The 26,723-nt window shown below is 44.7% G+C and overlaps 1 protein-coding gene across 4 annotated transcripts in view; it reads right to left on the reverse strand.

Moving 5' to 3' along the window:
• Positions 1–26,723, reverse strand: part of LOC137333530 (guanine nucleotide-binding protein G(o) subunit alpha) — a 261,989-nt gene that overhangs the window by 31,833 nt on the left and 203,433 nt on the right. For all 4 annotated transcript variants that reach the window (XM_067997730.1, XM_067997729.1, XM_067997731.1 and 1 more), the window contains one exon: positions 2,738–2,866. In XM_067997730.1, coding sequence (XP_067853831.1) covers positions 2,738–2,866 — 129 coding nt within the window. The remainder of the gene's footprint in view (positions 1–2,737; positions 2,867–26,723) is intronic.

Below are 26,723 nucleotides of genomic sequence, written 5' to 3' on the forward strand. Positions count from 1 at the left end.
ATATGGAGTTAGATCACAGATCAGCCATGATCTTATCAAATGGCGGAGCAGGCACGAGGGGCTGAATGGCCTACTCCTGTTCCTATAACACACAAGTGTAATCCCAATATGTACCACATGGGGATAAACCCCAATCAATGTTACACAGGGCTAAATCAGCCCATCCCAGTTATACGCCAGAGTTGTGGTCTGTGCACACAATATACAGTAGCCTACATACTGGATCCAGGATAGAAGCCTTGGATACCAGATACTGTGTCCAGGAGCGTGGTATTAAGTGCTGAATATAGGTCTGGATGCAAGGTTGTGGGGACTAGTCTGAGTACCAGATATAGGTCTCTGTACAGATTTCAGAGTACTGTGTACTCGTAGAGATTAATGATTAGTTGCTGGCCACTGGCTTAGCCTGGGTACAGGACAGGGGCACTGGGTACTAACTTGGGTACAGGGTATTAGCCTTGGTACAGGTTAGTGGGAACTAGCATGGGTACAGAGTACTGGGTTCTAGTCTGGGTATAGGGTACTGTATACTGGACCGAGTATAGAGTAACAACCCTTTGTTTATAATGCCCTGTTTTGTCTGTCTGACAGACAGATTCCATAATTATGCTGACCTGGTGTGAATCAGGTTAAATTATATCCCTTTGTCTTACGCTGAAGCTGTTTTTTTAAAAAAATGTAAATTTTGATCTTTTATGTTAAACTACTGGCAATCCCTTAAAAGGTTAATGATCAAAACCCTGCAGTCTGCCAGCGCCCACGCAGGCTAATTAATGAAAACCACCTGCTCTTAACTCCCTTGAGCCCCATGATTTCCAATCTGCAGGTATCTAGAACTGTTTCTCAGAAAATGACATAATCACACTTTAAAATAAGCCACGTGTGAAATGAAAAATCTTTCGAAATGCAAACTAGACCCTGGGGAAGGGGAAACAGTCTTAACCACCGCCCCCAGGGTCTGAACCACCGTCCCCAGGGTCGAGCTGACTGGTCCAATACTGCCATTATTGAGTGTGTACTACAGATCTGTTCCTACATGAAGCATTTCTATAATATTTTCGGACTCCCCTGTTGTGGAATACAAGTGTTTGAGAGATACTCAGACAGGTATTGGATTAGCTACCCAGAGATCAGAGTTCAAATCCCACCATGACAAGTTGTTAAATTTGGTAATTTGTGAGCAGGGGCAAAGTTATCATGATGCTGGATTATTACAAAAACCTCCCAAATCCATATTTAAATGCCTCCAATCAGTTTTCCGCCCCACCACAGCAAGCAAAAGGCCCTAATCAAAGTCACAAATGACGTCCTCTATTACTGTGACCGTGATGCACTATCCCTCTCTCATTCTTGTTTTCAAATCCCTCCATGGCCTCGCCCCTCCCTATCTCTGGAACCTCCTCCAGCCCTACAACCCTCTGAGATCTCTGCGCTCCTCCAATTCTTGCCTCCTGCAAATTCCTGATTTTAATTCCTCCACCACTGACGGCTGTGCCTTCAGCTGTCTAGACCCTTTGCTCTGGAATTCCATCCCTAAACCTCTCCCCCTCTCTACCTTGCTCTCCTACTTTAAGATGCTCCTTAAAACCTACCTCTTTGACCAAGCTTTTGGTCACCTGTCCTTATATCTCCTTATGTGTCTCGGTGTCAAATTTTGTTTGATGATGCTCCTATGAAGCGCCTTGGGACATTATACTACATGAAAGGCACTATATAAATGCAAGTTGTTGTAGTAGTAGTAGTAGTAGTAGTAGTAGTAGTAGTACTATGAGTACATGGGGAGGCATGGCTGGCAGGTGCAGTACTACTGAGTCTGGTATACTAATGCCGAGCCAGAGTGATACAGCACCATTACTGCTCTGTATTATAGCGAGCTTAATGGGACAGTGATCACCTATTACTCATGTTGCCAAGAAATGTGCTTAGAGAACTTTGAACTCCACTGCACTACATTCCTTCTTTTAAAGGAACTTGGGATTGCCTATGTAGCAGTCTTTAAAGAACAAAAATTACAAAACTCAATAAAAGCCCCAGATGCTCCCTTCACACACATACATTCGTGCTCATGGAAAGTCACGGCCACTCATCGAATTACATTTACGGATGAACAAGGGGTTCTCTTCCCGCCCACCCTCAGGAACTACAAGGACATGTTTTGCCCACGCACTGAGGAGGTGTAGATGGTGACCGTGCTTGTTTGTGAATCATTAACATTTGGGTTCTAAGGGCGCTATTATTTGTTTTCTGTGCATTGTCCTCGGCTGTGAGGGGTCTGAGGTGGTGAGTGATCCCTTTATTGTAATCCCTTTATCCATCAGCAGGCTTGGATGTACCCAATAACTACAACTTGGACAATGTGGTCTATATGGAGTTGATGAATTCTTGACTGCCACTGATCTATGTATCTGCAAGGAAGAAGCTCCGTATCTGTGGGGAAGACTGTGATTCTGGTTCGTTAATTATATCTGTACATGATGGACAGAGATCAATTGTGGGAGGGGTGATTACATTTAGCACTATGGTACTGCACCATAGAGGCCACAGCAGTTGGGCAACCAGCCTCTCCTATTATATGCTGCATTCATATTTATTATAATATTCAACATATCACGTCAAACAGCATCACACTCAATGATTCCCTCATAACTAACCCAATTGCACTTGCTTGGTTAATTATCTATTGATACGATGGGAAGAAACCCTCTTGTGAGATTCTGCTCTATTTAACTGGACTCACCTGAAGTGGAGGTTTTTGAATGTAAAGTGAGTTTCTACGATGCCAGTGGTCTTCACTCTGGTTCGGAGGATATCCTGCTCTGTTGGCTGGTAATCACTCCCTCCGATCCGATCTAAGCTGTCTAGGTAACTGAAAGAAAACAGAAGCTGTTACAAAGCAAGTCCTCAACTGCACTGGAAGTGTTGGACTGTCCATCAATGAATGACACTGCCTCCAAAGTGATCAGAAACCTCGAGACATCTTTGTAACTGTAAATCAATCAAACAATTCTAAAGAACAGGCTCTTTTCCAGAGAGTCGCACCTGATGCCATTAACATAAACATTGACTTGAAACATTCAACTAGCCAACAAAAATAAGACTGAAATACACAAAATGTTCATCAGAATTCTTTGCAGCCATTGCAAGGGTCCAACTTTTCCACTTCTCTCCAGTAGGCTGCACTCAGTCTATGGTGTTTGGATGAAATAAAACTGATGGCCTTCTTTTGCCGAATGAGTTGACTGAGGTGTCGCTTGTTGAGGGCTTTCAATTCTAGGGGACGGAATTAAATCTTTTGGAACAGACAATGGGTTAGGGACAATAGATTTCTTTTCTATTTTCTGCAAGTTAGACTGTGATTCAGGAGACATGACCTCTCTCATGTGCCCCCTTGCTGCTAGTGGAAGAATTGACTAGAATAGCCATCGCAGGGGTGAAGGCTGCCTCCTATATTTAAGCTATATTAACTTCCCATTGATCTCAGCATGCCACCTATGAATAACAGTAATTAACTTCTCAGACTGGATTGGGACTATTGTTTAACCAAGTACAATGAACTTAGTGAAGCTGTCTTCCTACCTTTCTTTGGTAGAAACATCTTCCTATCTTCACGTGTCAAAGAGGACTGGAGAGGTGGTCAGGGTTAGTCATTTGGGGTTTCAATGGCTATATTCATTGTGTTGTAAATTTTACCATGTTTATACTTATGTTGTACATAAGTCATGATGAACCTATATAAAACACTGGTTCGGCCACAACTGGAGTATTGAGTCCAGTTCTAGGCACCGCACTTTAGGGAAGATGTGAAGGCTTTAGGGAGGGTGCAGGAAAGATTTATTAGAATGGTTTCAGGGATGAGGGACCTTAGTTACATGGATAGACTGGAGAAGCTGGGGTTGTTCTCCTTGGAACAGAGAAGATTGCGAGGAGATTTGATAGGAGGTATTCAAAATCATGAAGGGTCTAGACAGATTAGATAGAGAGAAACTGTTCCCATTGGCGGAAGGTCAAGAACCAGAGGACATAGGTTTAAGGTGATTGGCAAAAGAACTAAAGGTGACATGAGAAAAAACTTTTTTACAAAGCGAATGGTTAGGATCTGGAATGCACTGCCCGAGGGGGTGGTGGAGGCAGATTCAATCATGGCCTTCAAAGTAAAAAATTTGCAGGGCTATGGGGATAGGGCGGGGGGGTGGAAGTAGCTGGATTGTTCTTGCATAGAGCTGGCATGGACTTGATGGGCTGAATGGCCTCGTTCCGTGCTATAAGCTTTCTATGATTCTGTGAATCCAATCACGCTTGCTTGATGGCTCCCTCACATCTAACCCAATACACTGATGAATCTTTGACATGGCATTCTACAGGCCCTACAGGGTGTGTGTGTGTGCTGGCTGATGAGCATTTTACATTGCAGTCTATCATCCATATTGGGGCATATACTGATGTGTATTTTATTCTTAAGTTTATAGATGCTATTAGAAAGTGCACAGTGTGTTTTACTTTGCAGTCTATAGATCTCGTTTCACATTGTAAGGACTTGAAATAAAAGCCTATTTCCTTTTTTTTATCTTCTTGCTAAAATACATTGACACATCGTTGATGTGGTCTCACATTCCACCCTTCCCAGAGTATCGTCATCGGGAGCTTTACACAACCCCAGCTCATGTTCAGGAAATTGAGAACAGTGAAATGAAACCAAATAATTTAAATGGCAATTTAGGAAGTGTAGGATTGATGCAAAGGCACGGCACATTTTGGTAATAGGGCAACAGAGAGCATTATAAACAAACCAGTTTAGAGTTGATGGAAAAATCTCTTTAAAGCAAGAATGATTTAGTTACACTGACTCAGATGCAAATTAATGACATCATAAGCCCCTCCCCAACAGAACTTGTAAGGAAAGGTAATATGATTTCACAGCAAGAGGGAACTTGCAATCCGGTGCTCCCCATAGGGAGCGGCACTCACAGGGAGCACATGCATAGGGAAATTGCGGGTGTGTAGTCCTTAATTTTCTCTTCATTAATTTTAGTGGACAGAAAATCATGGGTTGTGCTCCTGCAATTCACTCCATGACAGCTGCTCCTCACAGGTGCCAGCTCGTGGAATCACCCTTTGCATCTATTTATGTGTCTGAAAGATTAGCCCTGCCGTGTATGGAAGTTCAGAATTAACAAATTGTTTTTCATTAGTTAATTCTGGATTTTTTTTTTGCATCTGCAAAATCTGCATTGTCTGAATTTTTTGATTTTGCAGAGCTGTCTGGGTGATGTCAGTGATGCCCACTCGTGTTAGAAGACGTATATATGCATCAGATATTTGCCGTACAAATAGGACTTCCAGTGTCAGACAATCTGTTTTATTTGGAGAATTACTTAACTATTCCAAACAAATTCTCGATGCATTCAAGCTGACATTGGTAGTTGTCAGTCATCTATAGACGACTACTGCTGCTATCAGAGGATGAACACTTAACATTCCTCTGCCTGTTATTTTAGTGGAAGTGATAACCCCTTTAACATAAATGAATGAACAGCAGTGTTAAAATAGCTGGTGGGGTGGAGAAATGTCATCCATGTTAAATGTTCACCCGCTGATATTACAAATAGTCGTTTCTAGGCTTGTATCTGCAATGATGTGCTGTTAACCTCGATTTTGGGACTGAATACTTTATTCCTTTCAAATACAGGTCACATTTACTGGCAGTGGCTCATTTTGTGAATTGTTTGACATTGACCATTAATATCGGATTTGATGCTAAATTGATCCTCCCCCCCCCCCCCCAACCCGTCTTACTCCTCTTCAGGAGGCGACGATGTATGCTGGGATCCGGCTCCATGGAGGGCAATAGTCATCTAGTACCTTGTCTGTTTGTTAAATGTGAGCCCAGACATCGAGGGTGTAAAATTCAACTTCAATGGAGGCGAAACGGACAGTGGTGGATCATCCACCCATTACACACCCCACCCAATTCTCCTTTCCATTCACTTCAGGCCGGGTGTACAAGGATGGCTGATCCGTTAATTGCCAGTTTTGTGCTCCCACCAAGGTTTAATTTTACCCCGAATGTCCAAGCGATGCCCACATACATATTTCCAATTCCTACTCTCCAGAGCGCAGGGATGCAGAGATCAACTGTTACACCTTCACTGCCACCCCAGCTGATTTGAGTACAGATTAGTGGTCAAACATGGAAGCGTCCTGAGAGTTAAGGCTTTGCATCACATCATACAGCACATTTACCATCCCAGAGGCACACAACAGGTTGATTTTTATAGCAGTGCTAGTCTTAAGTGGACATTATTTGCAGAGGAGGTCCCCATGGATTTCCAGAGCAAAAGCTGATGATAGGTGGAAATTTCCTAGATTAATCATTCTCTTAAAATTTTATTACCCAAGGGAACCATGCAAATGACCAGCAAGGTCCCAGGACAAAATACACTTTGCTGCAGTTTGTCTATGGCTATTTGTTCAGGGGCCAGGACAGCAAGGATTGGGACAAAAAGAAAAGTAAAGAATGAAGATGACAGGAAAAGAAAAAGAAGGAAAAATGAGAATCAACAGGAGAAAAAGAAAAAGACCAACAGCTGAGAAAATAGAGGGAATTGAGAAGCAGAAGCAGCAAAGAGAAAAGAGACTGATAGAGAAGAGAGACACTGAGGAGAGACTGATAGAGTAGAGAGACAATACAAAGAAAATAGAGGCCGATAGGATAGAGAGACTGATAGAAAAGAAGAGACTAAAAGAGAAGAGAGAAAAGAGATATTGACGGAGAAGAGAGATCAGAGTCCGATACAGGAGAAAGACCGATAGAGGGAGCAAAGAGAGAAATAACACAATCAGCATCGGTACGATACACAGAAGCACTGAAGGATGTTGATTCTATTTTTACAAAGTGGCAGTCATAGTTTCAGGGGAGATACAGCCCAAGACATGATACTTGACTCTAGCCGTGCATGAAGCTCTGTTTACCAGACTCCTGCTACCTGTGTGAATTTTAATAATTGATAACATGACAAGTTAGTCAGTTCTTCTCGATGATTAAGATGTAAATGGTGGTATAGCAGATAACGTTTTAACTGTAAAAGTTTGAACTTTTTTGGCAGCAGCTTTCATATTTCGGTCAATGCCCATCTTCTACCTCTTCCAGGTGATTTCTGGAAAGGTACAAAAAAGATTTACAAGGATGGTACCAGAACGGAGAGGATACACTTATCAGGAAAGATAGAACAAGCTGGGGCGCTTTTCTCTAGAAAAGCGAAGGCTGAGGGGTGACTTGATAGAGGTCTTTAAGATTATGAAAGGGTTTGATAGGGTAGATGTGGAGAAGACATTTCCACTTGTGGGGGAGACCAAAACTAGGAGCTATAAATATAAGATAGTCACTAATAAATTTAATAGAGAATTCAGGAGAAACTTCTTTACCCAGAGAGTATTTAGCATGTGAAACTTGCTAGCACAAGGAATAATTGAGCCGAATATCATAGATGCATTTAAGGGGAAGCTGGATAAACACATGAGGGAGAAATGAATAGAAAGTTATGCTGCTAGAGTTAGATGAAGAGGGGTGGAAGGAGGCTCGTGTGGAGCATAAACACCGGCATGGACCTGTTGGGCCAAATGGCCTGTTCCTGTGCTGTAAATTCTATGTAATCTAGGCTGCAGTACTGAGAAAGTGCTGCACTGTCAGAGGTGCCACCTTTCGAATGAAACAATTATGGAACAGTTCCTGCAAATTGGAGGGTGGCAAATGTAACCCCACTATTTAAAAAAGAGGGTGGGAGAAGCAGGGAACTACAGACCGATTAGCCTAACATCAGAAGGAGGGAAAATGCTAGAGTCTATTATAAAGGATGTGATAACAGGACACTTAGAAAATATCAACGGGATTAGACAAAGCCAACACGGATTTATGAAAAGGAAATCATGTTTGACACACCGACTGGAGCTTTTTGAGGATGTTTCTGGTAGAATGGATAAGGGAAAACCAGTGGATGTGGTGTATTTGGATTTTCAGAAGGCCTTTGATAAAGTCCCACATAAGAGGTTAGTGTGCAAAATTAAAGCACATGGGATTGGGGGTAATATACTGGCATGGATTGAAAATTGGTTAACAGACAGGAAGCAGAGAGTAGGAATAAATGGATCTTTCTCGGGGTGGCAGGCGGTGACTAGTGGGGTACCGCAGGGATCAGTGCTTGGGCCCCAGTTAGTCACAATATATATCAATGATTTGGATGAGGGAACCAAATGTAATATTTCCAAGTTTGCTGATGACACAAAACTAAGTGGGATTGTGAGTTGTGAGGAGGATGCAAAGAGGCTTCAAGGTGATTTTAGACAAGTTGAGTGAGTGAGCAAATACATGGCAGGTGCAGTATAATGTGGATAAATGTGAAGTTATCCACTTCGGAAGGAAAAACAGAAAGGCAGAGTATTATTTAAATGGTGATAGACTGGGAAATGTTGATGTACAAAGGGACCTGGGTGTCCTCGTACACCAGTCACTGAAAGCAACCATGCAGGTGCAGCAAGCAATTAGGAAGGCAAATGGTATGTTGGCCTTCATTGCAAAAGGATTTGAGTACAGGAGCAAGGATGTCTTACTGCAGTTATACAGGGCCTTGGTGAGACCACACCTGGAGTATTGTGTGCAGTTTTGGTCTCCTTACCTAAGAAAGGATATACTTGCCATACAGGGAGTGCAGCGAAGGTTCACCAGACTGATCACTGGGATGGCAGGACTGTCGTATGAGGAGAGATTGGGTTGACTCGGCCTGTATTCACTTGAGTTTAGAAGAATGAGAGGGGATCTCATTGAAAAATATAAAATTCTGACAGGGCTAGACAGACTGGATGCAGGGAGGATGTGTCCCCTGGCTGTTGGGCCTAGAACGTGGGGTCACAGCCTCAGGATACGGGGTAGGACATTTAGGACTGAGATGAGGAGAAATTTCTTCACTCAGAGGGTGGTGAACCTGTGGAATTCTCTACCACAGAAGGCTGTGATGGCCAAGTCACTGAATATATTTAAGAAGGAGCTAGATAGATTTCTGGACACAAAAGGCATCAAGGGGTATGGGGAGAGAGCGGGAATATGGTATTGAGATAGAGGATCAGCCATGATCATATTGAATGGCGGAGCAGGCTCGAAGGGTTGAATGGCCTACTCCTGCTCCTAATTTCTATGTTTCCATGTTAAACTGAGGCCCTGTCTGCCCTCTCAGGTGGATGTAAAAGATCCCATGGCACTATTTCCAAAAGGAACATGGAGTTCTCCTAGTGTCCAGGCCAATATTTATCCTTCAACCAACTCAAACAAAAATTAATTATTTTGTCATTTATCTCATTGCTGTTTGTGGGACCTTGCTGTGCACAAATTGGCTGCCGCGTTTCCCAACAATGAAACAGCGACAACACTTCAAAATACTTCAGTGGATGTGAAGCGTCTTAGGACATCCCGAGGTTGTGAAGAGCAGTACATGAATGCTGGTTCTTTCTTACCCCTCCTTTTCTGGTCCTCTCTCGCTCTCTCTCTTTCTTCTTGGTCATTTCCCTCCTATTCTCCTTTAATTTCTCTCTTCTCTGCTGCCTGGTCTCTCTCTTCCCTCCTCTTCTCTGTTCCCCTTTTCTTCTTTAAGCTGCATTTGATTATCTTCCTGAACATAATCCCCGCTTCAAAAGCCACGTTCCTTCACCCCCCCCCACCCCCCTCAATACAGGCGGCTGGAAACGTCTGGAGGGGCTGCTAAAGCAGAACGGTGAGAGAATGCTTCAGCTCTTTAAAGTTGCCTCAACTCGCGGACTAATAAAGGCTGCTCCCTCATTGGTCAAAACCCACCAATCAGGTAGGGGCCTTTTCCAGTCCTCCAGGCCGGGGACCTTTTAAGCAGCTTGAAGGCGCTGGAGTTAGCTTTCAGCACAGTGCAGGGCAGAATGGAACCAGCAAGATCAAAGAAGCTCATGAGCTATGTTTAGTCCCGCTGACCGCCTCTTGGGCGCCTCTGGCCTAATATAAACGCAAGGGCTACACCAGTGACATCTCTTAACTTCTCCAAGTTAAGAGGAATTCTCTTCTGTGCCAATAACATCCACAAAGTCCTCATCCAATCTGCAAAACGCACATGCCTCAGCTACACGTGCCTGGTCTCATCAAAAGGAGTTGCAGAGAGATTTTGTTAAGTACAAGTCACAACCATTTTGGGCCACAGAACCCAACAGAGACCTCATTCAGATACATTATGTTCTGTCTTCAACCTTATAGCACAAGAAAGCTAACATTAACATCACTGAGTGACACCAGCAGTAAATTATTCATTTACTCTGCTGTGAGCATTATTTGTTCCAGAGCCTCACACTGCAGGGTTGCTGTAGGAAAGGAGGAATGCACTGAAGCGGCTCCTCTTTCTTTTGCAGGTGAATTGCTACTTATCTCTGAGTGCTTTCAGTGTGCACTGCTTGCAGTATCCTCTCAAGACAGTGAAAGACTGGAATGGACTTATGTTACAATGTGAACGGGATTGCTTTGGTCTTGCTTATAGTCAACATTGCATCTGCTGTGATGGCCTGCGATCATCCTCAAGGAAGATCCACAACAGCCTAACGATAAAATGCCTGGCGTTCTGATTCCCTATAATTTGTTGAAAGGGAGCAAAGAACCCAAACCTGATCCTGTAAGTTCGTATCTGTAACAAATTTCCCTCAATAAGGCCACTCTACTGCAGCTTTATTCTTCCAACACATATTGATGCGGCTGTTACAGGAAGTCTTTCCATTGTTGCATCCTACCGTTGGCAAGAAACAGGCAGAAACAAACTTTTGAAGCTGAGGAGTAACTAATATGCAAGAAGCATTGGGCACAGCCTGACACACTGTCATTTCTGTGGTTAAGAAACATTCAGACCTGATTGATGACATGTACCCATTACCAATTTTGCTGCCCTTCTAAATGAAAGCCAACATAAAAAGCAGAATAATCTTGGGTGGAGTGGTCCATGGTGTAGGTAGCATGCTCCTGCATCCCACACACTGTGTCATAGAGTACTGGGGTCAAGGTCTTTGCCTGTGATCTGTCACACAACGAATTACCATCATCACCACCACTGTGGGGCAGTGATAGGCAGAGCCTAAGTGATCCCTTGCAGGGAGTGAGGTTACTCCAATCACCTCGTGCTGGCTGCAGGCTGAGTTGGGTGGAGGTCAGCTCACTTGCTCCCACTCCTAATTCAGGGATGATGTGAAAAGACCCAATATAGAGGAAGGGGAGGATGCACCTTAAAAGCTAGAGGAAAGGAGGTGGTCTCGCCGTCAGCAAAAAAAAAAACTGGCTTAACGTTTTAGATCTAATTCCTGTTGCAGCTTGAGCTGGCTGCTTCGAGCTGTCTCCTCTTTAAAAGGGGGACAAGCCAATTTGACCCAAGAACATCTGAATTGGGAATGAATTAACCCCAAAATGGTAAGTTCCACATCAGCCCTAGCTACAAAAACATTAGGTGCAGCTGTTGCTAATCATGGGAGAACTGTTTTTTTGGTACAGGAGCAGCAGGGTCCATGACGGAGATAATCATTCATGGACTGTGGATAGAGTGGGCTTGATGGGCTAAATGGCTTACGCTCGTTCTTTGAGAATTTACTGTCATCACTACTTTTAAAATTAAAAATGTGACCTTTTTTCATGACATTCTGACAGAGTGATAGAGTTAATGCCATTGACAATTCCCTTCTGATTCGGTAAGTATATTAAAGCTCTGAGTGAGTTTGCCACCCCGGCTCAGAATTCTCTCCAACACATCACTCTGTCCATGACATGCATCGCAGTGAGTTACACTTCAACAAAGGAAAGATCAGTGTGTGGCGGTGCCTTGCAAAGAGCCTGAATACTCCTCTTGTGCACAGGGTTGATCCACTGTATAAGATTTCCACGCTGCCCCATGTAATTATTCTCCGATGCATTATGCGCAGTGGGCAGCACACAGAAGCTCACTGGAGATTAAATGGGCTATTCTGTAATTGTATGTCATTATTTTATACCAAACATCGGACGTGCTATCTCAATTGAGATATTGCCTTTTGAAATATTATAATTCTAAAACAACATCAAAAACTCAATTAATATGATAATAATCCATTAGATTGAGATTTATGTGCTCTATTATTGTAATCCCCTGTGCTTGCCTCTTCTGAGAGGATGGAAGTGCAATGAGCTGATCTACAGTGTGTTTTTTTGGGAGGGGGGAAATCCAGCAGCCCGCGGAATACCTCAACTTCGTAACAGGAAGGACACGATACAACAAGAAAAATAGCAATGCTGCTTTGTTTTAGGGGCTTTTGCCTTTCTGCTCCTTCTCCTCAAGCCTCTATGTCTCCTGCTCTCTCACTTCTGCAGCCTGTTTCTGCTGCCCCATTTATTTGTGAATTGCTTCTGCCGGATTTACAAATAGCATTTTGCCGAAACAAAATCTGATCCGCACTCTCTGTGCATTTCAGATCGTTCTTTCATCACCTCTGTGTATTTTACGGTATTTATTCCATAGTTCACTACTGCATTTAGATACCATTGTACATAAAATCTACTCTGCATTATTCAAAACAAATAAAGTGCAGGCCTTCTAACAGGCGCTGAACAGAGTGTGCAAGACAATTGCCCAAGGCCGCATCCATCAAACAAACAATCAGGGAGCAGATAGGGTTTGAAAAGAAAGGCTCAACCTCATTTCATTAAGTCCATGCTGAACTCTTCAGCCTGAGGGAGTGGGCCTGACAGTTTCATTGAAACCCTCTTTGTTGCAACGCTGCAGCTGAGAGTTTTTTGGTGCTGGAGAGCTTTTAATAAACCACCGGCTGATCTGCTGTGCAATCCTAATGTTCAAGTTAAGTACGACCTCTGATTTTAAACCCCCTGATTTCTCGATGAGTTTGGCTAGTTTACCGTCTTCAATCCCCTCACTTTCCCTGCTCAGTTCCTGAACCAGGTACAATCTGTCAGTGGACCAACGGTGAATGAGATTTGCTCGTGACTTACAGCGCTCGCTGTTCAACAGAATTCAAGGTTGTGAATGCCAGCTGAGTTGAGCGAGTTAGAATGTGATCAAGTAGGGTTGCCAACCCTCCAGGATTTTCCTGGAGTCTCCAGGAATTAAAGATTAATCTCCAGGACACTGTTGTGAGCAACCCAGGAGAAAAATCATTGGGGTGTTACAAAAAAGTGTTTTTTTCATTTTCCTTCAACAATTTTGTTTATTAGTTATAAAAACATTGGAGCTAGGAAAAAGAACATAAGAAATAGGAGCAGGAGTAGGCCAATCGGCCCCTCGAGCCTGCTCCGCCATTCAATAAGATCATGGCTGATCTGATCCTAATCTCAAATCTAAATTCATGTCCAATTTCCTGCCCGCTCCCCGTAACCCCTAATTCCCTTTACTTCTAGGAAACTGTCGATTTCTGTTTTAAATTTATTTAATGATGTAGCTTCCACAGCTTCCTGGGGCAGCAAATTCCACAGATCTACTACCCTCTGAGTGAAGAAGTTTCTCCTCATCTCAGTTTTGAAAGAGCAGCCCCTTATTCTAAGATTATGCCCCCTCGTTCTAGTTTCACCCATCCTTGGGAACATCCTTACCGCATCCACCCGATCAAGCCCCTTCACAATCTGAAATGTTTCAATAAGATCGCCTCTCATTCTTCTGAACTCCAATGAGTAGAGTCCCAATCTACTCAACCTCTCCTCATATGTCCGCCCCCTCATCCCCGGGATTAACCGAGTGAACCTTCTTTGTACTGCCTCGAGAGCAAGTATGTCTTTTCTTAAGTATGGACACCAAAACTGTATGCAGTATTCCAGGTGCGGTCTCACCAATACCTTATATAACTGCAGCAATACCTCCCTGTTTTTATATTCTATCCCCTGAGCAATAAAAGCCTACATTCCATTGGCCTTCTTGATCACCTGCTGCACCTGCATACTAACTTTTTGATCTTCTTGCACTAGGACCCCCAGATCCCTTTGTACTGCAATACTTTCCAGTTTCTCGCCATTAAGATAATAACTTGCTCTCCGATTTTTCCTGCCAAAGTGCATAACCTCACATTTTCCAATATTGTATTGCGTCTGCCAAATCTCCACCCACTCACCCAGCCTGTCTATATCCCCCTGTAGGTTTTTTATGTCCTCCTCACTCTCCACTTTCCCTCCCATCTTTGTATCATTTGCAAACTTTGATATGTTACACTCTGTCCCCTCCTCTAAATCGTTAATATAGATTGTAAAGAGTTGGGGACCCAGCACCGACCCCTGCGGAACACCACTGGCCACTGGTTGCCAGTCCGAGAATGAACCATTTATCCCAACTCTCTGCTTCCTGTTAGATAACCAGTCCTCCACCCATGCCAGAATATTACCCCCAATCCAGTGATTCTTTATCTTGAGCAATAATCTTTTATGTGGCACCTTGTCGAATGCCTTCTGGAAGTCTAAATACACTACGTCCACTGGTTCCCCTTTATCCATCCTGTACGTTATGTCCTCAAAGAACTCAAGCAAATTTGTCAGACATGACTTCCCCTTCGTAAAGCCATGCTGACTTTGTCCTATTAAATTATGTTTATCCAAATGTTCCGCTACTGTCTCCTTAATAATAGACTCCAAAATTTTACCCACCACAGATATTAGGCTAAATGGTCTATAATTTCCAGCCTTCTGCCTACTACCCTTTTAAAATAAGGGTGTTACATTAGCAGTTTTCCAATCTGCCGGGACCTTTGCCGAGTCCAGAGAATTTTGGAAAATTATTACCAAAGCATCCACAATCCCTACTGCCACTTCCCTCAAGACCCTCGGATGTAAGCCATCAGGTCCAGGGGATTTATCCGCCTCGAGTCCCATTATTTTACTGAGTACCAATTCCTTAGTGATTTTAATCGTATTTAGCTCCTCCCCCACTAGAGCCCCATGTTTGTCCAGTGTTGGGGATATTCTTAGTGTCCTCTACCGTAAAGACTGAAACAAAATATATGTTCAGCATTTTTGCCATTTCCATGTTTCCCACCATTAATTTCCCGGTCTCATCCTCTAAGGGACCTACGTTTGCCTTAGCCACCCTTTTTCTTTTTATATAACTATAGAAACTCTTGCTATCTGTTTTTATATTCTTTGCTAATTTATTTTCAGAATCTATCTTCCCTTTCTTAATCAATCCTTTAGTTACTTTTTGCTGTCTTTTGAAGACTTCCCAATCTTCTATCCTCCCACTAAGTTTGGCAACCTTATATGTCCTTGTTTTTAGTCGGATACCGTCCTTAATTTCTTTACTTAGCCACGGATGGCTGTCATTTCTTTTACACCCTTTTTTCCTCAGTGGAATATATATTTTTTGAAAGTTGTAAAATAACTCCTTGAATGAACACCACTGCTCATGTACCGTCTTACCCTTTAATCTATTTTCCCAGTCCACTTTAATGAATTCTGCAAACAAAAGGTTAGAATCATAGAATCATAGAAGTTTACAACATGGAAACAGGCCCTTCGGCCCAACATGTCCATGTCGCCCAGTTTATACCACTAAGCTAGTCCCAATTGCCTGCACTTGGCCCATATCCCTCTTTACCCATGTAACTGTCCAAATGCTTTTTAAAAGACAAAATTGTACCCGCCTCTACTACTGCCTCTGACAGCTCGTTCCAGACACTCACCACCCTTTGAGTGAAAAAACTGCCCCTCTGGACCCTTTTGTATCTCTCCCCTCTCACCTTAAATCTATGCCCCCTCGTTATAAACTCCCCTACCTTTGGGAAAAGATTTTGACTATCTACCTTATCTATGCCCCTCATTATTTTATAGACTTCTATAAGATCACCCCTAAACCTCTTACTCTCCAGGGAAAAAAAGGTTGTTTGATTGTCAGTCAATGATCAGTCCATTCGCTTTCCAATTGGCTGGGAAGGCGACACGTCACGAGGTTGGACGTGATGGGCGGGGCAATTGGAGGCAGGTGGTCATGTGATGTAAACACCAGAGTTGACAATCCTGAGATCAAGTGAGTTGGGATTATGGAATGTGCCAGTTACAAAGGCACCGAAATGCTGCAGGTGGCCTTGTGATTTGGATGGTTTGGGCCAATAGGATTGTCACTGGAGGTTGGATCTTAAAGGATAACCACTATTGCTAAGCCATGAAGTGACAAATGTGTATCTCTGGTACGGTAGCATAGTGGTTATGTTAATGGACTAATAATCCAGAGGCCTGGATTAATAATCCAGAGTCATGAATTCAAATCCTGCCACGGCAGCTGGGGAATTTAAATTCAATTAATTAAATTCAATCAATTAAATAAAAAATCTGGAATTAAAATACTAGTATCAGTAATGGTGGCCATGAAACTACCGGATTGTCATAAAAACCCATCTGGTTCACTAATGCCCTTCAGGGAAGGAAACCTGTCGTCCTTACCCGGTCTGGCCTATATGTGACTCCAGACCCACAGCAATGCGGTTGATTCTTAATTGCCCTCTGAAATGGCCTAGCAAGCCACTCAGTTGTAAAATCTCGCTAAAAAAAGTCACAATTAGAATAAAACCGGACGGACCACCCGGCACCGGACACGACAAAGGCAAACCAAGCCCAGTCGACCCTGCAAAGTCCTCCTCACTAACATCTGGGGACTTGTGCCAAAATTGGGAGAGCTGTCCCACAGACTAGTCAAGCAACAGCCTGACATAGCCATACTCACAGAATCATACCTTTCAGCCAATGTCCCAGACTCTTCCATCACCATCCCTGGGTATGTCCTGTCCCACCGGCAGGACAGACCGACCAGAGGTGGTGGTACAGTGATATACAGTCAGGAGGGAGTGGCCCTGGGAGTCCTCAACATTGACTCTGGACCCCATGAAATCTCATGGCATCAGGTCAAACATGGACAAGGAAACCTCCTGCTGATTACTACCTACCGTCCTCCCTCAGCTGATGAATCAGTCCTCCTCCATGTTGAGCACCACTTGGAGGAATTACTGAGGGTAGCAAGGACACAGAATGTACTCTGGGTGGGGGACTTCAATGTCCATCACTAAGAGTGGCTCGGTAGCACCACTACTGACCAAGCTGGCTGAGTCCTGAAGGACATAGCTGCCAGACTGGGCCTGCGGCAGGTGGTGAGCGAACCAACACGAGGGAAAAACTTACTTGACCTCGTCCTCGCCAATCTACCTGTCACAATGCATCTGTCCATGACGGTATTGGTCGGAGTGACCACCGCACAGTCCTCGTGGAGACTAAGTCCCGTCTTTGCACTGAGGATACCATCCAACGTGTTGTGTGGCACTACCACCGTGCTAAATGGGATAGATTCAGAACAGATCTAGCAGCTCAAAACTGGGCATCAATGAGGCGCTGTGGGCCATCAGCAGCAGCAGAATTGTACACAATCTGTAACCTCATGGCCTGGCATATTCCTCACTCTACCATTACCAACAAGCCAGGGGATCGACCCTGCTTCAATGAGGAGTGTAGAAGAGCATGCCAGGAGCAGCACCAGGCGTACCTAAAAATGAGGTGCCAACCTGGTGAAGCTGCAACTCAGGACTACATGCATGCTAAACAGCAGAAGCTACATGCAATAGACAGAGCTAAGCGATTCCACAACCAACCAAAGCTCTGCAGTCCTGCCACATCCAGTCGTCAATGGTGGTGTACAATTAAACAACTAACGGGAGGAGGAGGCTCTGTAAACATCCCCATCCTCAACGATGGCATAGTCCGGCACGTGAGTGCAAAAGGCAAGGCTGAAACGTTTGCAACCATCTTCAGCCAGAAGTGCCGAGTGGATGATCCATCTCGGCCGCCTCCCTATATCCCCACCATCACAGAAACCAGTCTTCAGTCAACTCGATTCACTCCACGTGATATCAAGAAACGGCTGAGTGCAATGGATACAGCAAAGGCTATGGGCCTCGACAACATCCCGGCTGTAGTGCTGAAGACTTGTGCTCCAGAAGTAACTGCGCCTCTAGCGAAGCTGTTCCAGTACAGCTACAACACTGGCATCTACCCGACAATGTGGAAATTGCCCAGGTATGTCTTGTCCACAAAAAGCAGGACAAATCCAATCCGGCCAATTACCGCCCCATCAATCTACTCTCAATCATCAGCAAAGTGATGGAAGGTGTCGTCGACAGTGCTATCAAGCGGCACTTACTCACCAATAACCTGCTCACCGATGCTCAGTTTGGGTTCCGCCAGGACCACTCGGCTCCAGACCTCATTACAGCCTTGGTCCAAACATGGACAAAAGAGCTGAATTCCAGAGGTGAGGTGAGAGTGACTGCCCTTGACATCAAGGCAGCATTTGACCGAGTGTGGCACCAAGGAGCCCTAGTAAAATTGAAATCAATGGGAATCAGGGGTAAAACTCTCCAGTGGCTGGAGTCATACCTAGCACAAAGGAAGATGGTAGTGGTTGTTGGTGGCCAATCATCTCAGCCCCAGGACATTGCTGCAGGAGTTCCTCAAGGCAGTGTCCTAGGTCCAAACATCTTCAGCTGCTTCATCAATGACCTTCCCTCCATCATAAGGTCAGAAATGGGGATGTTCGCTGATGATTGCACAGTGTTCAGTTCCATTCGCAACCCCTCAGATAATGAAGCAGTCCAAGTCCGCATGCAGCAAGACCTGGACAACATCCAGGCTTGGGCTGATAAGTGGCAAGTAACATTCGCGCCAGACAAGTGCCAGGCAATGACCATCTCCAACAAGAGAGAGTCTAACCACCTCCCCTTGACATTCAACGGCATTACCATCGCCGAATCCCCCACCATCAACATCCGGGGGGGGTCACCATTGACCGGAAACTTAACTGGACCAGCCATATAAATAGTGTGGCTACAAGAGCAGGTCAGAAGCTGGGTGTTCTGCAGCGAGTGACTCACCTCCTGACTCCCCAAAGCCTTTCCACCATCTACAAGGCACAAGTCAGGAGTGTGATGGAATACTCCCCACTTGCCTGGATGAGTGCAGCTCCAACAACACTCAAGAAGCTCGACACCATCCAGGACAAAGCAGCCCGCTTGATTGGTACTCCATCCACCACCCTAAACATTCACCCCCTTCACCACCGGCGCACTGTGGCTGCAGTGTGTACCATCCACAGGATGCACTGCAGCAACTTGCCAAGGCTTTTTCGACAGCATCTCCCAAACCCACGACCTCTACCACCTAGAAGGACAAGAGCAGCAGGTACATGGGAACACCACCACCTGCACGTTCCCCTCCAAGTCACACACCATTCCGACTTGGAAATGTATCACCGTTCCTTCATCGTTTCTGGGTCAAAATCCTGGAACTCCCTTCCTAACAGCACTGACGGAGAACCTTCACCATACGAACTGCAGCGGTTCAAGAAGGCGGCTCACCACCACCTTCTCAAGGGCAATTATAGATGGGCAATAAATGCTGACCTCGCCAGCGACGCCCACATCCCATGAACGAATAAAAAAAAATCTCGTACTTGACTGGCATTTGAACACATTTTTAATAGTCAATTGCTAATAAACCACTCAATTACTCAATTCTAATTATTTATGCCGGCCTAAAAAACATGGCAAATTGACCAATTAAACAAAGCTGTGACATCAGCTGCAATGTCGTTAATTTAATTGATGTTGCTTTTAGTTTCTGCAGCCAGAGTGACAATCGTCAGCTGACGGAGCCTCAAGTCCTTCTCTTAATTATCAAATGGGTACATGAATGCAGAAATAATACAAAGCTCACCTGTTGCCTCAACGTAACTGTTCCATTGCGATTCTGATTCATCTATTGCTCCTCGGAGATTGTTTTTATATTGTGTACTTGTTGTATACACGGAGTTTCTCTGTAAACCTCCTGCTGTCCTTTTGTGACTCAGGACTGCCCCATCAGCCACTGCTCAGATCTGTATTGCTCCTTTCTTTCATACCATTTCAAAATGGGGACTAGGTTCATCTTTAATTGTATTTTCTGTGTGTTGGGAAGTCACAGAAGGTATCCTCAACAAGAAGCATCGCCCAGTCCCTTTGCCCCATCATTGGCAGCTGTGGCCTTCAGCCGTCCAGGCCCTTAGCTCTGGAATCCTCTCCGTCTTTCCACCTCTCTCTCCTCCTTTTTGGCCCTCCTTAAAACTTACCTCTTTGATCAAGCTTCGAGTCACTTGTCCTGATATCTCCTCTTTTGGCTCGGTGTCAATTTTTGTTTCACTGCGCTCCTGTGAAGCGCCTTGGGACATTTTCTTACGTTAAAGGCGCTATATAAATGCAAGAAGTTTTTGGTTTTTTAAAAATCGTTCCTCTTTCTCTCCTCCCGCCCCCACCAAAGAACACAATTACACACTCGATTCTTAAATTTGTTTTAAAATGCTGGAATCCAATGCTGAAAAAAAGAATCAATCTCTGAACTATACAGTGTCCACCTGAGAATCTCTCAGCTAACTGAGCACATTCTAATACTGCAGTACAGCACCCACTGCTCACTGGGGAATGCCACAATGGTTTCTGTTTGTGGTTTTTAATTAGACCTGCCACAGCCAAGTGGAGGTACAGAGAATGGAGTCACAAGCCCACAAGATAATTATGGATGAGGATGCCATTAGAGCCATCTTAGTTCCTCCATCCAGAATAACCCTAAATTGCACCCATTTCAGCATTCAATTGTATCTTAAAATGATCCCAAGGCTTTTGCCTCCACTGCTCTATCTGGGAGCCCATTTCATGTGATGAGCACCTTTGTGTATAGAAGTATCTGGTTTCAGTCCCAAATTTGACTTTTACCTGAACCTGTGGCTTCTTGTCCTACTCTCACAATTTAATTTATTTCAGATTTACCTTTTCTGTACCCTAAACAGTCATTTTGCTCTGTAAGATCACCTATCCTTCAAAATCCTCATTCTCTACTGCCCACCCAACAACAACTTGCATTTATATAGCGCCTTTAATATATTAAAACGTCCCAAGGCGCTTCACAGGAGCGTTTTCAAACAAAATTTGACACCGAGCCACATAAGGAGATATTAGAACAGGTGACCAAAAGCTTGGTAAAGGGGTAGGTTTTAAGGAGAGTCTTAAAGGAGGAGAGAGAGGTAGAGAGACGGAGAGGTTTAGGGAGGGAATTCCAGAGCTTAGGGCCTAAGCAGTTGAAGGCACAGCCACCAATGGTGGAGTGATTAAAATCAGGGATGCGCAAGAGGCAAGAATTGGAGGAGCGCAGAGATCTTGGAGGAATGTAGGGCTGGAGGAGGTCACAGAGATAGGGAGGGAGAGACCAGGGAGGGAAGAGACCATGGAGGGATTTCAAAACAAGGATGAGAATTTTAAAATTGAGGCGTTCCCGTACCGGGAGCCTATGTTGGTCAGCGAGCACAGAGGTGATGGGTGAACTGGACTTGGTGCAAGTTAGGATATGGGCAGCAAAGTTTTGGATGAGCTCATGTTTAGGGTGGAAGATGGAAGGCCAGCCAGGAGAGCATTGGAACAGTTGAGTCTAGAGGTAACAAAGGCATGGATGAGGGTTTCAGCAGCAGGTAAGCTGAAGTAGGGTCAGTGACAAGCCACGCCAAGTACCATGCTACGTTTCTCATCGAGATATCTTCACTGCTTGCCTCCCTCAGCCTTAGCACTGACTGACTTCTCATTCTTGGTAATTTCCATCATGCTCTCTCTCCTCTGAGTTCACTGCCCTCCTATCCTCTCAATCTCTCCCTCCATATAAACTCCCCCACCCATATTCACAGCCACCCCCTTGACCTTGCCATCTCACATGGCCTCTCTACTCTCATCGCGTCGATCACAGATAAGGCCATCTCTGATCACTTCCTTGTAACCCTATTCACTCATATCCCCCCCTCCCAACCTCACTTCCTTCTGTGTCCACTCCTGGAAAAAAAAACTCACCCCCAAGTCACTTACAATGACATTTTCAAATTCCCAACTGTCTAACCTTTGGTCCTTCATTCACCACGACATTTCTGCATCTGATCCCTGTCTTAGATAGCTCTTAGATCATCTGTCTTATCATAGTAGGTACAACACAGGGAGCCATTTAGCCCATCGTGCCTGTGCTGGCTCTTTGAACGAGCTTTCCAATTCGTCCCACTCCCCTACTCTTTCCCCATAGCCCTGTAAATTTTTTCCCTTCAAGTATTTATCCAATTCCCTTTTGAAAGTTACTATTGAATCTGCTTCCACCACTCTTTCATGCAGTGCAATCCAGATCATTACAACTCGCTGCGTAAAAAAATGTTTCCTCATGTCGCCTCTGGCTCTTTTGCTGAACATCTTAAATCTGTGTCCTCTGGTTACCGACCCTTCCGCCACAGGAAATAAGTTTCTCCTTATTTACTCCATCAAAATCGTTCATGATTTTGAACACCTCTATCAAATCTCCCCTTAACCTTCTCTGTTCCAAGGAGAACAATCCCAGCTTCTCCAGTCTCTCCACATAACTGAAGTCCCTCATCCCTGGTACCATTCTAGTAAATCTCTTCTGCACCCTCCCTAAAGCCTTGAAACTTTCCTAAACTGTAGTGCTCAGAATTGAACACAATACTCCAGTTGCAGCCTAACCATGTTTAATAAAGGTTCAGCATAACTTCCTTGCTTTTGTACTCTATGCCTCTATTAATAAAACCCAGGATCCCACATGCTTTGTTAGCAGCCTTCTCAACTTGTCCTGCCACCTTCAAAGATGTGTGTATGTGCACCCCTAGGTCTCTCTGTTCCTGCACTCCCTTTAAAATTGTACCATTTAGTTTATATTGCCTCTCCTCATCCTTCCTACCAAAATGCATCACTTCACACTTTTCTGCGTTAAATTCTATCTGCCATGTGTCTGCCCATTTCACCAGTCTGTTTATGTCCTCCTGAAGTCTGCTACCATCCTCCAGGTTGTTTGCTACATTTCAGAGTTTCGTGTCATCTGCAAGCTTTGAAATTATACCCGTTATACCCAAGTCCAGGTCATTAACGTACATCAAAAGACAGCTCCGAGAGATCACCTGTCTTACAGAACTCTGTGAGCTCACCCGTGCTCCAATTCATGCCTCTTGCGCATCCCTGATTTTAATCGCTCCACCATTGGCGGTCGAGCCTTCAGCTGCCTCGGCCCTAAGCTCGGGAATTCCCTCCCTAAACCTCTCTACCTCTCTCTCCTCCTTTAAGCAGCTCCTTATAACCTTTTTGACCAAGCTTTTGATCACCTGTCCTAATATCTCCTTATGTGGCTCAGTTCAAATTTTGTTTGAAAACGCTGCTGTGAAGTGCCTTGGGATGTTTTACTACGTTAAAGGTGCTATATAAATGCAAACTGTTGTTGTCTTATATAGCTCTATAAGATCACCTGTCTTACATAGAATCTTATAGCACAGAAGGGGGCCATTCGGCCATTGTGCTTGTGTAGGCTCTTTGAAAGAGCTGTCCAATTTATTCCCACTCCCCAGCTTTTCCCCCATAACCCTGCAAAGTAGTCCTTTTCAAGTACATGTCCAATTGCCTTTTGAAAGTTCCTATGGAATCTGATTCCACCACCCTTTCAGGTAGTGCGTTCCAGATCTTAATAACCCTCTGTGAAAAAAATGTCTCCTCATTTCCCCTCGAGTTCTTTTGCCAATTATTTTAAATCTATGACCTTTGGTTACTGACCCACTTGCCAGAGGAAACAGATTCTCCCTACTAAAGTCCCTCATCTCTGGTATCATCCTGTTAAATCTCCTCTGTACCCTCTCCAAGGCCTTGACATCCTTCCTAAAGTGTGGTGCCTAGAATTGTACACAATGCTTCAGCTGAGGCTTAACCAGTGATTTATAAAGGTTTAGCATGACTTCCTTGTTTTTGAATTCAATGCTCCTATTTACAAAGCCAAGTATCCCATACACTTTCTTAATCGCCTTATCAACTTGCCCTGTCACCTTCAAAGATTTCTGAATATGCATCCTGAGGTCCCTCTGCTCTTGCACACCCCTCAAAATAATACCATTTAGATCACCTGTCTCATATAGCTCTCTCAGATCACCTCGCAGGAGCCTCTTTCCCCACCAGGGAGCCCAAGTCTCTCCAGTGTTTCCTCTTAAGTCAGACCTCTGATACCAGTTATCTGGCCGCACATTGTTCTTCTCTGTACTGCCTCCAGGGCTTGGATGTTTCTCCTGAGTCTCGTTGACTAGAACTGGACACAGTACTCAAGGTGCGGTCTAACCAGAGCACTGTACTGTTTGACCACATCTTCCTCTACTCTACCGTTTCAGCTGAAAAGTTCAATATTCCTTGACGGAAGCCCTTTACTGTCATAATTTTCCTAGTTCTATTCAAAAATCAGAACAATGTTTGGCCTTGTATGACTCCCACCCACTGTGAAATCACTCTCATCAACAGTGTCCCAAGCGTTATTCTATCGGTGACATTCCTTTACAAAATTACGACTGCAGTACCAGCACGAGTTGCTAGCATTTAATGGCCTATGGAACTTGTTACCAGATAGTATCATCTGGAAATCTGTCCCTTGTCCGCAGAAGTTAATGTGCAGCAGAAACCATGAATTGCAGACACATTGCTTGCCACATCAACCACAGGACACACAGATACAAAGAAAGCTAATAATACCATCCACTTGGTGCGGGACGACTGTGACTTGCCAGTTAGTGCCCTAGTGCAATTCTCCTTCGCCTTTCTGTACACTCAGCAAAACAGGGTCAAATATGAGGGATACTGGTCTGTGTTACAGTTGTGACTAGCTATATGTTATGTCAGTTAACAATGGGCTGGAATAAGCCTGTGCAAATGGGCTGGAATAGCTCTGGGCAATCTGGCCGGAAAAGCCCCGCGCGAGCAGGCTTGATGAAACTATTTCAATTGTTGTGACATTTGACTAAGGCACTTCACCTTTTGATTTTTTTCTCCCCCACCCCCATCAGTAAAAGCTTCAAAAATTCCCATTCACATCACTTTCTTGAGTTACAATATTTCCTGGGCACCAGTGAGAGATGATGACTGATACAATATGGGTGGTGTATAGACTGGTGGTTTGGACTTGGATATTTGCCTCCATGGACTGACCACCAGCACTTTGTTTTTAATTATTATGGACTGGTGCTGTGCAATAAGTGTGTCACGTAAAGAACGATGAGAAACTCTCATGGTGAGAATGGAAAGCAGGCAGGACTGGATTGGGTCAGGTCGGGAAGAGGACAGGAAAATGGTCTGCTACACTTCATTTTTATTTTCCATAAACCACATCCCACTGGTACAATATTCCGGGACTTTCCTCCTGGTTCCAATGGATATGATCATCCGGTGGGGCAGAAACTACACTCGCCACTCATTTGTGCCTCAGCCCCAGTCTATTTCTGGGGCGTAGGCACTGCCATAGCGAGGGTGTGCACTGGAACATTCATGGCGCTCAGTTGGGGAGGGTCTGGGTCCGGGGTGGGTGGGTGAAGGGGGAGGGGAGGAGGGGAAGGGTCCGGGGTGGGTGGGTGAAGGGGGAAGGGAGGAGGGGAAGGGTCCGGTGCGGGGGGGAGGAAAGGGGAGGGGCCGGGTCTGGGGGGGGGGGGGGGGGAAGGAAAGGGGAGGGTCCGGGTCCGTTGTGGGGGGGGGGGGGGGGTGAAGGGGGAGGGGAGGAGGGTCCGGGTCCAGGGGGGGAGGAAAGGGGAGGGGCCAGGTCCAGTTGGAGAGAAGTTGGTGCGATGCCGGCCAGAGATTTTTTAAAAAAACAAAAATGAGAAACTCTGTCCATAGTAACGCTGGAGGCCGGAGACACACCTGGCACTGGTGGGGCGCAAATGTTGGGAAAAACATATCTCATTATAATATACCTGCTCATATTGGGCGGTCGTATAATGCACCCAACCTCACTTCACCAATGAGGTCATTCGGGCCTGTACATATTTTCCCGTGAAGTCATGGTGCATGAGTTCGGGTCAGGGTCTCCAGTGAAGGGATTGATAACATCTCACACTTGGCCCAGGGACAGTCTTAGACTTAACCCAGTCTTATCTCACAATGGGGCCCAGCCTAAAGGAAAGTGTACTTCAGCCTAGTGAAATAATTAAATAGAGCAAACATGCAGCCTGGACTGTATAATTATATACAAAAAAAAACTAAACCGCAAACAGACTGAGCACATTCAATGCCAATTCTAATCAATGATGTGTTGCAAGGGATGCTGCTTGTTGACGTCATCCCAACCACATCTGTTCCACTATTTCACTCACACAAAGAGGAGCCCCTGCAGTGCCATTATTTCAGGAAGAGATTTTTTTTAAGTATATGCAAGCACCCATCATTCCTTATTCGCTTTGTGTGATTGTGTGTTTTTTTTGGAGTTCAAAGTCTGGCGGTTGAGTGGGTGAAAAACACGGTGAATGTTAGTGTTGCAGTACATCATTTCTGCCACCAGAGGTCCCCACAGCACCCAACCAACTTGCCAGCAGCATCTAGTGACAAAACATGGAAACTGCAAGAGGGACACGACCAAATCTCAAACAGGTCGATCTTGACTTTGTGCGACAGTGTGAAATGGTTGATAGTGAGTCGGCAGCCTGTTTTGCTTTACATTTCACTCCACTTTTACTTCCATAGAAGTCAAATGTGCTGCCAACTCACTATTACCCATTTTACACTATCGCACAATGTCAAGATCTACCCCTTTGAATTTGCAAACCATGCGCTTTGATTATGGAGCTTTGCGCCTCGTAGGTTTGTGTTTTCTGTAGCAA

The sequence above is a fragment of the Heptranchias perlo genome, chromosome 16 (genome assembly GCF_035084215.1).
Source record: "Heptranchias perlo isolate sHepPer1 chromosome 16, sHepPer1.hap1, whole genome shotgun sequence".
Lineage (NCBI taxonomy): Eukaryota > Metazoa > Chordata > Chondrichthyes > Hexanchiformes > Hexanchidae > Heptranchias > Heptranchias perlo.